At 40.1% G+C, this 12602-nt stretch overlaps 1 protein-coding gene across 1 annotated transcript in view; it reads left to right on the forward strand.

Annotated features, from left to right (window-relative positions):
- Positions 1 to 9700, forward strand: part of tango2 (transport and golgi organization 2 homolog (Drosophila)) — a 92688-nt gene extending 82988 nt beyond the window's left edge. Inside the window, exons 7-8 of the mRNA XM_043715418.1 lie at positions 5849 to 5953; positions 6844 to 9700. Coding sequence (XP_043571353.1) covers positions 5849 to 5953; positions 6844 to 6964 — 226 coding nt within the window. The 3' untranslated portion in view covers positions 6965 to 9700. The remainder of the gene's footprint in view (positions 1 to 5848; positions 5954 to 6843) is intronic.
- Positions 9701 to 12602: the final 2902 nt, after the last annotated feature.

The raw sequence follows: 12602 nt of genomic DNA on the forward strand, positions 1-12602 counted from the left end.
ATTGCACCATTGAACTTTGGCCAGCTCCACCCTCATAGCCCCATTGTTCCCTTTATTCAACTGAAATATTGTCACGTCCGATTGTACCCTCTCTCCCTTTCAAATTGCAGATTGAAGCTTATTGTATTATGGTCACTACTTCCCAATGGCTCCTTCACTTCGAGGTCCCTGATCAATTCTGGTTCATTGCACAATACTAGATCCAGTATTGTCTTCTCCCTGGTAGGCTCCAGCACCAGCTGTTCTAAGAATCCATCTCGGAGGCACTCCTCAAAGTCTCTTTCTTGAGGTCCAATACCATCCTGATTCTCCCAGTCTACCTGCATGTTGAAATTCCCCCATAACAACTGTAGTAACATCTTTGCGACAGGCCAATTTCAGCTCCTGATTCAACAAACATCCGACATCCAGACTACTGTTTGGGGGCCTGTAGATAACTCCCAAGAGGGTCTTTTTACCCTTAGAATTTCTCAGCTATATCCATACTGACTCTACATCCCCTGATTCTAGGTCCCCCCTCGCAAGGGACTGAATATCATCCCTTACCAACATGGTCACCACACCTCCTCTGCCCGTCAGTCTGTCCTTACGATAGGAGAAAGTGAGGACTGCAGATGCTGGAGATCAGAGCTGAAAGATGTGTTGCTGGAAAAGCGCAGCAAGTCAGGCAGCATCAAAGGAGCAGGAGAATCGACATTTCGGGCATAAGCCCTTCTTCCTTACGATAGCGCATGTAGCCTTGACTATTCATTTCCCAGGCCTTGTCCACTTGAAGCCACGTCTCAGTTATCCCTACAATATCGTATCTGTCAATTTCCAAAAGAGCCTCAAGCTCATCCATCTTATTTCTAATGCTTCGTGCATTCATGTATAGTATTTTTAATTTGTTACTGCCCTCACCCTTCCCATCAACTCCTATTTCACTCAACTTTACAGCATGATCCCTTTTTGAGTTTTCTGCTTCATTGATACAGTTGTCTTTCTTGACTTCCCTTGTTCTAACTTTCCCTTCAATTTCCTTCTTAAACATCCAGTTTGTCCCCTCCCCCGCCCTGCTACTTAGTTTAAACGTAGCTGTGTTGCAGTAGCAAACCTGCCTGCCAGAATGCTGGTCCCTAATCTATTAAGGTCCAAACCATCTCCCTTGCATAATTTATGCTTACCACAAAACATACCCCAGTGATCCAAGAATTTAAATCCTTGCTTCCTGCACCAGTTCCCCAGCCACACGTTCAAGTCCATTATCTCCCTGTTTCTGGCCTCACCAGCCCAAGGAACTAGAAGCAAACCGGAGATAACCACCCTGGACGTCCTGCTTTTCAGCCTTCTTCCTAGTTCTCCGAAGTCCCGCTGTAGTATGTTCCTCCTCTTCTTCCCGACATCATTTGTGCCGACATGTACCACCACCTCTAGCTCTTCACCTTCGTTCTTGAGGATTTCCTGCACTCTGTCTGTGATGTCTTTAACCCTGGCACCAGGAAGGCAACACGTCATCCTTACGTCCCACCTGCTGCCACAAAAACCACAGTCAGTTCCTCTCACTATGGAGTCCCCTATTACCACGGCTCTGTGCGATGTCCGACTCTTCCGCTCTGCCTCCACGCCAACTTTTGATTGACAGACCTGGCCGCCTCGCGGACTGGCAGTGTCATCTATTTCTACTGTTTCCAAAAGATTCAACTTGTTCCTGACAGGTACTTTCCCCGGGGTCTCTTGCACCTGTCTCCTCTGCCTTCCTCATCGTCTGCTCTCTTCTGCTCTCTTCTGGTATGGTCGGTGTAATAACTTCGCTGAAGGTCTTGTCCAGAAAGACATTGTTCTCTCGGATGAGCCTAAGGTCCTCGAGTTCTTTCATTAGTGCTGTAGGAGTCGAAATAAGCCATTCAGCTCCTCAAGCCTGGTCCACGAAACAGTACGTTCATGACTGATCTGGTTATGGCCTCAGCTCCACATTGCCACCTTCCTCCACTTTTGAGTCCCCTGTCAGTCAAGAATCTATCTACCACCATTAAAAATATTTAACATCCCCATCTCCATGCTTTCTGGGGAAATGAATGCTAAATACCACAATCTCTGGAGAGAGGAAAAACATTATGGTTTGTAAGTTTAAGTTGACTTGAATTATCTTCAATTGACAATTATCCAGTTTGTACTGTCTGGTTCACAGAAACGTTTGGGTAGATTTGGGGATAAGACATTTGCCCAGACTCCAGCTGGTGCATACCTTGAGCAGACCATGAGAAAATTGGAGAAGATGACTTTGAAACTTCACAGTATACTGAGGCGTCTGGATAGATTAATCAGTGGCTGTTGTGCATAAGGCCTTGTTTTAAATCCCAGTTTTGATTGTGTTTTGATTTCTGGATGAGAACTTTTTCTTCAAATCTGGGTAAGGTTGCTCTCTTCTCTAAATTTTTCTACCTCTTCATTTCCAGTTCCATGGTTATAAATTTAAACCTTATTCCAGGACATGAGTTTATATAATCTAGCATAACATTTAAATGCTGTTTGTTTCTGACTTCCAGTACGTACTTAAGTCACCAGTTAAATAAGTAATATTATGATCTCTGAAGTTATAAAGTGCACAAAAGACATTCACTCAATGAAATTAACATACAAATGCACCGGTATTGCTTTTCTTTGTGTGCACAGTTTTCATTGTCAATCCATTCAAATTAAAGAATACAACACTTGTGTAAAACCAGCAAATTTTCAAATATTTCAAATGTGTGTTGCCTCCCAGGTGCCAGGGTAAGTAAGGGACAGAACTGGCAGCTTAATGTGCCAGGGTCCAGGTGCTTTAGCTGGGACAGAGGTGGTGAAAGGAGAGGACAGGGAGTTGAATTTTTGATTCAGGTGTGTATCACAACAGTAGACAGAAATGAAATAACAGAAGGATCATTCAGTGAGGCTTTGAGCGTGGAACTAAGAAATAAGAAGGGGTTAGTGATGTTATTGGGTAGTACTATAAGCCCCCAAATAGTCAATGGGAATTAGAGGAACAAATATGCAGGGAGATTGGGAGACTTGCAGGAGCAATAGGGGTGTCATAGTTGGGGATTTTAATTTTCCTAACATTGACTGGGTCTGCCAGAGTGTTAAGGGCTTTGATGGGATGGAATTTGTTTAGTGCGTTCAGGAAGGTTTTCTCAAGCAGTATATAGAGAGTCTTATTTGGGAAGGGGCAAAACTCAACCTACTTTGGAAAACAGGGCAGGACAGGCGATGGAGGTGACAGTGGGAGGAGCATTTGGGACCAGTGATCATAGTTCACTTAATTTTAAATTAGTTATGAAGAGGGAAAAGACTGGTCCACAGGTTCAAGTTCTAAATTGGGGCAAGGCAAATTTTGATGGAATTAGATATGAGCTTGCAGGGATTGATTGGAATAGTTTGTTTGCAGGCAAAGGGACCTCTGGCAAGTAGGAGGCTAGATAGCTAGAGTTTAAGGTCTATATATTCCTGTGAGGGTGGAGGGCAAGGTTGGAAGGAATAGGGAACCCTAGATGACAAGAGATATTGAGGCTTTGACCAGGAAAAAGGAGGAGGCATGGCTCAGCTACAGGCAGCTGGGATCAAGAGAATCCCTGAAGGTATACAGGGAATACAGGAATTTACTGAAGACAAAAATGAGAAAGGCGAAAAGGGGGCATGAGATTGCCTTAGCTGAGAAGAGGTACTTTAAGTGTATTAAAGGAAAACGAAAAACTAGAGAGAGAATAGGGCCCTTCAAGGACCAAAGGGGACAATTATGTGTAGAACCACAGGAGATTCGTGAGATTCTCAATCACTATTTCTCCTCTGTGTTTACCATGGAGAAAGACTTAAAGACTTGGGAACTTGGGGAAGTTAGTGGTGATATCTTGGGGGAAGTCCATATCAGAATAGAGGAGGTGTTGGATGTATTAGAATGTATGAAGATGGATAAATCTCCTGGCCCTGACCAGATGTATCCAAGAACACTGCAAGAGATTAGAGAAGAAATTCCGGGGGGCCTGGCTGATATCTTTGTATCACTGTTAGCCACGGGTGAGGTCCCAGAAGACTGGAGGTTAGCAAATGGTGTGCCATTATTCAAGAAGGGCTGCTAGAAAAGCCTGGGAGCTATAGATCAATAAGCTTACCATCTGTGGTGGGTAAGTGACTTGAGAAGGTTATGGGGGATATGTTATACATGTATTTGGAAAGATAGGGTTTGAATAGGGGTAGTCAGCATGACTTTGTGAGTGGGAAATCATGCCTCACAAATTTGTTAGAATTTTTTAATGAAGTGACCAAGAAAGTTGACAAGACACAGTCTATGTGCATTTCACAGGGTTTTTGATAGGGTTCCACATAGTAGGCTGCTCTAGATGGTTAGATTGAATGGAATCCAGGGTAAGCTGGCAAATTGGATACAAAATTGGCTTGATAGTAGGAAGCAGAGGGTAATAGTGGAAGGATGTTTGTCGGACTGGAGGACTGTGACTAGTGAAGTGCCTCAGGGGTCCATGCTGCACCCATTATTGTTTGTTATCTATATCAATGATTTGGATGAGAATGTACAAGGCATGATTAGTAAGTTTGCTGATGACACTAAAATACGGTATCATGGACAGTGAGAAAGGTGATCAGATATTGCAGCAGGACCTTGATCAGTTGTGGAAGTGGGCCGAGAAATAGCAAATGGAGTTTAATATAGATAAGTGTGAGGTCTTGCATTTTGTAAAGTTAAATCAAGGTAGGAGTTTTCATGGTGATTGGTAGGGTATTAAGGAGTGTAGTGGAACAGAGGGACCTTAAGATTTCAGATTCACAGTTCTCTGAAAGTGGAGTCACAGGTAGACAATGCAGTGAAGAAGGCTTTTGACACACTGGCCTTCATCAGTCAGGACACTGAAGTTGGGAAGTTATGTTGCAGTTATACAGGACATTGGTGAGGCTGCATTTGGAATATTGTGTTCAATTTTAGTCACCTTGTTATAGGAAGGATGTTATTAAACAGGAAAGAGTGCAAAAGAAACTTACAAGAATGTTGCCTGAACTCAGTGGTCTGGATTATAGGGTTATAGGTTGGACAAGCTGGAGCTTTTATCTTTATAGTGTATGATACTGATAGAGGACCTTATAGAGCTGTATAAGATCATGAGAGGCATGGATAGGGTGAATGTGCTCAGTCTTTTACTAGGGTTGGGAACCAAGGACGAGAGGGCATCAGTTTAAGGTTAGAGGGGCAAGAATAAAAGGGAACCTAAAGGGCTTTTTTTTTACACAGAGGGTGGTATGCATATGGAATGAGCTGCCAGCAGAAGTGGTTGAGACGGGTACATTAACAATATTTAAAAGGCATTTGGACAAATACATGGATAGGGAAGGATTAGAAAGATGTGGTCTTAGTGCAGGTTTGGCGTGGTCCACATGGACCAGTTTGGGCCAAGGAGCCGGTCTCTGCACTGTACAACTCTGACTCTATCTGAGGATGAGTTCTACTGATCTGACATTTGGCAGGGTTATGACTATTTTTAAGTTTTGCCCACTTTCACGACATTATTTCCCCTACATTCTCAGCACTGATTTCAGTGTCACAGATGCCACCTGATGAGCACCTTTGGATTAGCTGCTAGTCAAGAATGCAATTCAAACCTGGGCTCTTTAGGAGTGCCATACAGTGCCATGCTGCACCAGGAATTCTTGCTCAGTCAAAAGATTAGTGTCATTAGGTCTCAAAAATTGAACATTTCGTTGTGGTAAAGTTAGAGGAAAGGAAACCATTGACTTGTGCCAGATGATTTGAAGCAAGCTAAGCAGATTGACTACATAATTAGGTGTTTCACTATTTGATAATAGATTTTTATCATTTTTGTATCAGCCAATTGCCAGCTCCTGACATAGAGGAGCAAGGTCAAGATTTCATTCGGCCGATACTGAAGGAAATTTCAGCATTGTTTGTCCGCACTTCCTCTTATGGCACCCGGTAAGTTTCTCACACATGTATTAAGCTGGAGTCAGCATTATCCTGTTTCACTAGTAGTACAAAGGCTAAATAATAATGGTCTAAACATTCATACCGTAGCACAGTGTTTTTGGATTAAATAAAAACCATCAGTTGAACTCTTTCAACCAGCTGGTGCCCTCAGTTCTCCTAGAAGATTACAATTTAGCTTTGAGACATTAGCTAGTTTTAACTCAGAACGTAACAGGCACGCACACACGTAGTTTTTGGGGAATTGTGGAAACAGAGCTGAAGGTGTAGGCACAGACAACCTGCATGCTGTCAGTTATTTGGGAGGGTGGGCGGAATGAGACTGCCGAAGAGTTTATGCGTACAAACCTTTTACTGCTTCCTCATTTGACTGAGTATTGTATTCTGCTGGGCAGGCTCTGTGCTGTTGGCCTGCTAAATACTCAGCTGTATATCTCAATAATCAAACTTCAGGCATTATCTTTTACAAGTTCAATTGAAAATCTACCATCCTGTAAAGTATACAACGCTAATACCTAAGGTTTGTTCAAGATGAATAACAAACTAAATGCAAAGAGGAAACCATGAAACCATCAAGTTTTCAATGGCTGCAGTTTTTGGTGAACCAGAAAGCTGTCGAAGTTTTATTTCTTCAGCGAATGGACTGCACAGCCCTCAAAAAGTTCACACTCATTTATTTAATCCACAATCCTTCATACATTTTTTCAATTCACGATAGTAGGAAAATCACTTAGCGTTTTGGTGATCATTGGGTGGAACTTCGTTCCATTTTATTTTTTTCTTCATGACATTTATTATCTTTCTGTTTTGTGTTTTTTGTTTCTCTTTTACTTCAAAGTTCTTTTAAGTTCATTGAAAAGTTTGACTTATTTCATTGTCAGGACAAACACAGTCATCCTCGTTGATGCAAAAGGTCACGTAACTTTCACAGAGCGTACTATGCTCAACCCTGATGTTAACCAATGGAAAGTCAGCTCCTTCCAGTTCGAACTTGAAATTTAACAGCTTTCCATTCAATGCACAGTAAAAAAAAAAGGAAGGAATGGAGAACAAAGTTGAATGGAAATGAAAGCATACTTCACAGATCCTGCAGGTTTCTGGGGCACTCGTGATGTAAATGTTTGATTAAATCATACTGTAGCCTAGCAACTGCCGTGCTTTAAAATGCACAGTATCATTAATGCTTCATGGTGTTCCATATGTTTATAGTCAATGTTTGTATGTATTTCTCAGTGAATGTATCCTATTGAATGTCTGTGCAAATGTGTGTTCATTGAATAACTGCATGTTTGTCTGTATGCAGTCTCTCTCTATATATATGTATGAGTGTGAACGTGTGTATGTATTGCCTGGATCTTATGTTTTTGGCAGGATGAGGAAGGCAAAATCAAAAATGAGTGATTTGTTCACTCCTGTCTCTGTTCTCACCATCTCAGTCCATTCAACCAAGAATCAGATAGCCACTTATTGTCTTTCTGCAGAGGGTAATGCTGTTTACAGTCACAGCTACAGTCAGTCTTTTAATTATTATAGACCCATAACATATCTAAGATAATTTTTTTTTTAAATCACACGCAGACACTGCTAATTTCCCTCGAGTAATCTGTTGTTACATTCAACCATGTACCAATTGGCAGGACTATTTCTCCTGCTCTTGTGTCACTTCATCATTGTGCCATAATAAACACCCACTGCCACAAAGATCCAGTGCCCAAAAAATGCAATAGGTTATAAAAATTACATGATTCGATCATTAACAGGGTCAAAATCTTATTAATTAGGAAGTATAGAATGTTGATTTGTTTGTCCACTTGGCTTCTGTAACTTCAGAGACAGGTGTGATGATGTAATGTTTTCAACAGAATGGTGTGTGTGTGTGTGTGTGTGTGTGTGTGTGTGTGTGTGTGTGTGTGTGTGTGTATATATATATATATATATATATGTGGGCTTAAGTGTGAAGCTGCTTTTATTTGTTCCAATTTGATTATTAATTCTACCATTGTTCAGTGCAATTGTATTCTTATAAATAATGCGGGTGATTTCAGCTTCCATACTTTTTTTTAAAACCGGTTGGCCATATTTTTGTGTGGAATATTAGGGATCAAGATATTAACGTGTCTTTTTTTGTATCCCAACCCCCACAGTTTTTTGTCTCTTTCTATTCCTGTAAATCTTTGTCCTCCCATTCATTCATAGTTATGAGCTTTGGTAGCTGATTCTCTGCCTTCTGCTAGATAACACAGTAACCGACCACAAGAGTACATTTAGTATTTACCAGATTAACTTTCTGCTGAACATTTTTACTTTCCCTGACACGTTGGATTAGCTTTCCTCAGGGTAATCTCAGCACGACTGAACTCCCAACAGGAAGGAACAAAACATGGCTGAGTAAATCATGACTGCACTGTTAGTTTCCTATCACACAATCCATGTTACTGTTGGGAATTTTTTCAAGCTGCACTATTCAGGGATAGCATTATTAACATAATTTGCTGTTCTCAAGACTGATGGACGTAAATTATAAAAATGGAAACATTATAGTGGAAGGGGATTAAAATTGTTGACCAATTGATTTTTCTTAAACTTTCAAAGAAGGGAGAGAATAATGAGAGCTTTCTCCATGAAGAAAAAGTATTTATTGTCAATTCTAAAAGTGTATAAATTACTATATTGGACTGAATTTTATTTTTAGAAATGGATTAGATGTACAGACATTTTGGACTAATTATTTGAACATGCCAACAATGAAAGTTAACTGTTGGTAGCTGCAGCCTGTCATTTGATTCAGTAAAGTGACATAGGAAAATCTGCCCATATTAAATCCATTTACAAGATGCTCTAATTCCTGTCTGTGCGTCATCATTGAAAACAGGATGAAGTGCAGAAGTCTTCAAATTAGTTCCAGGTTTTCTTAGAAACTCTTCTTCTGATTCAAGTCTGTAATAGATTTTTGAGTTTTGAATCATATAAATTATGGAGGGTCTCTTGATTGTCTCATAAAGGCCAGAAATGCTATGGCTTCAGGTTGATTTTTCTATCTGTGCAGTGTTAATGATCTTAGTCAATTGAACAGTAGGATGGGTGAGGGTTGATAGGTTCAGCCTTGATTATTTTAGGAGGTCAGTTAGGAAGACAACCTTAATACTGACAAATAAATACTCGATGAGTTACTGCCCAATGATTCTGGAACAAAGAATGTCTTCAGAAGGATAAAACGTTTCTGGCAAAATTGGGAGAGGGAAGGACAGTAGCTGATGTGGCAGAAGGCAAAGCCAGCTTGCCCAAATGAACAATTCCCAAGTTTCAGCTTATGTCTGTCATTTGGGAAGGTTGAATAAAGTCAAAAGACATATAATTGACTTCAATTGTGGCCATTTAGTCTGACATAAGACAAGTGGTGTTACCTTAGAACAGGTAATTTCCAACCTCTCAGATTCATGAAAACAGCGTGAGCAACATATCAAAAGGGAAGATGTTGGGGCTGGGCAAGTCAGATGTACATTGTTTTACAGGGATCAATGTCGGAATGGGTGGATTTTTCAGCATCTGTGTGAGAAATGTCATCTTTTTTTAAAATTTCTAATTCAGGAAGTCAAGGGGTTAGCTGAAAGGTTTATCTATTCTCACAGAAACATTATCATGTTGGGCTCTGATGTATTTGCCCTATCTGAATTAAGTCAGAAGTCACATGACACCAGATGATAGTTCAACAGGTTTATTTGAAATCACAAGCTTTCAGAATGCTGCTACTTTGTCAGGTGAAGTGGGAGGAAGGAACAGCACTCCAAAAGCTTGTGATTTCAAATAAACCTGTAGGACTATAATCTGGTGTCATGTGACTTCTGACTTTGTCCACCCCAGTCCAACACCAGCACCTCCACATCATGGCTATCTGAATTAAGTGTGAGCAATGCTACCATTCCATAAATTTTTTTTCCTCTCATTACTTTCTACAATAATTGTGGAGGAGATTGGATTTAAATGCTGCTTTACATGATTGGATTTAATTACCTGTATTGCTAATTTGAGCTACTATCTGGATTTGGTTTGTACTGCACTTTCAAACGAGCAGAAATAGACAATTCAACCCCTTGAGTTTATTCCAACAATCTATTAAATTGTCCTGATATGAAACACATTACTATTTATCTGCTTTTATTCCAATCCTTTGATACACTTTACTAACAAATCTATCAAAAACAGTCTTGAAAATTTAAATTCAACAGCATTGCTAGCATTTTGTAGTTCTAGACATCACTAACCCATCTGAAAACAATCTTCCTGATTATGGCAACTAATGTTGGATTCCATGCTTGGAAAAATGATTTCACAGCATCTACAATATCAAGTTCCTTAATTATTTTCAGTACCTCCAATAAATTGCCCCTCAAACTCAAGGAAGTATAAGCCAAGTTAATACAATCTGTCTTTTTAAAATTAATCCTTTAAACCATGGTAGTAATCTTTGTGTATCTGCACTGTACCCCTTCCAAAATTAATGTATTTTTCGTGGGATTCTGTACTTCGTTGCAGTCGGACAAAGATTCTGTACAACTGAAGCATCACTTACTCCACATTATATTCCTCAGTGTTGAAGACCAATATTCAATTACAATATTTGATCGCTTTTCATACCTATACAGCAACTTAAAAACCTGAAGCCCTTTATCCTTCTCAGCTGTGTAACAACAGACCAATGTGCCTCTCATCAATGTTTACAGAAATTAAAGGTATGTTTCTACAGCAGACCGGCCCAGTTGCACTGGAAAAAACATACATTTGAATAGACTAAAATTCCAATAATTAAAAATAGTCATAAATTTTTCATTTTTCAAAACAAAAAATGCTGGCGAGTATAGCGGGTCGGGCAGCATCTGGGACTAGAATTACATAGGATATCTGGTCTGCATGGATGAGTTGGACCGAAGAGTATATTTCCATGCTGTATATCTCCATGACTCCATGGGAGAAAACAAGCTATTGTTTAAGTCTCGATGACTCTTCGTCAGAGCTGATTGAAATGTGGTGGGGACAAGAGTGATTGCTGCAGAGAGAGAAAGAATGCCCTTCCGACGGCACCTTCCTATGTAACCGTGGAAGGTGCAACACCTGCTTCTTCACCACTTCCCTGCTCACCATCCAAGGACTTCCCTGCTCACCATCCAAGGACCTAAACAGTCTTTCCAAGTGAAGCAGCATTTCACCTGTACTTCCTCCAATCTTGTGTATTGTATTACTGCACTTGCTCTATATTGGAGAGACCAAACACATACTGGGTGACCACTTTGCAGAACACCTCCAGAGCATGTGCAAGCATGACCCCAACTTTCCCACAGCCAGTCATTTTAACACAGCATTTTGCTCGCATGCCCACTTGTCTATCCTCGACATGCTGCAATACTCCACTAAATCGCAGTGCAAACTTGAGGAACAACATCTCATCTCAGACTAGGCACTCTACAACCTTCTAGACTTAATATTGAATTCAACACCTTTAAATTGTGAACCCACACCCATTTCTTCCCTTTTAGCTTTACATGTTACATTCTCCTTCACCATGTCCTCTCTCCCCTACCCCTACCCCATTTGACTGTTTGTTCTTTCCAGTCTGGCGTTTAGATACACCAGTTTGTTCTGCCGTCCTCACATTCCAATCACTTAATCTGAACTAACAAATCCTTTCTCCCCCAGGACTCCACCCTGTCCCCCTCACCTCCTTCGCCAAAAGATATGTAAAGGTAAATAAGAATAGACTAAAATTGAAGAATAAATAGTTAATTTTTTAAAAAATTAGAATGTCATAATACTTGAAATCATAACATCTAGAAATAGTCTGAAAATCCTTTTATAATCCTTCCTCACATTTTATAATGAGAATGTGAGGAAGTCTGCTTTTCCCGTCATTAATGGTATTAATGAAATGATTTGATTCATGCAAATCCTGAGAATACAATTTCCTTCTCAGATTACCAATTGTGAAGAAAATGTTTTTTTTTCATTACGAATGCATTTCTGACTCCTGGTTTGTCCTTATAAATGTCACCAGTATAGGAACCCCCAGCATTTGCAATAAACCTCTTTGCTTTGAATTGTAATGGTCTCTCAAAGTTAAATTGCCTTTTCATGTCATAATGTAAAAACTGTCCCTTCAACCTAACTCACCTTTACGAGAATCCATAAGTAATTTTAGCTAGTGCTGTAGTTTCACAAATAGCAATATGTACACCTTTAACACAAGCATTTTATTATTTTGTTAAGTTCCACTCGGTTGTATTCCAGTTGTCTCATTTTTGTGTACCAAGTATGATGTATTAGATATCAGCAAATGTCACTGCAGGGATTTATTTTGTGGGGCTTTACCTGAATTCAAAATATGTTGGTGCAATTCTAGAATTAGTTCAGTGGTTCATTCCTGTCATCATAACTGCAATTCTTAGCATCTTATACAGGAAGAACTAGCCATTTGGATACAGAACTGGCTCAAAGGTAGAAGACAGAGGGTGATGTGAAGGATTGTTTTTCAGACTGGAGGCCTGTGAACAGTGGAGTGCCACAAGGATCGGTGTTGGGTCCTCTACTTTTTGTCATTTACATAAATGATTTGGATGCGAGCATAAGAGGTACAGTTAGTAAGTTTGCA

This window comes from Chiloscyllium plagiosum, chromosome 25 (genome assembly GCF_004010195.1).
Source record: "Chiloscyllium plagiosum isolate BGI_BamShark_2017 chromosome 25, ASM401019v2, whole genome shotgun sequence".
Lineage (NCBI taxonomy): Eukaryota > Metazoa > Chordata > Chondrichthyes > Orectolobiformes > Hemiscylliidae > Chiloscyllium > Chiloscyllium plagiosum.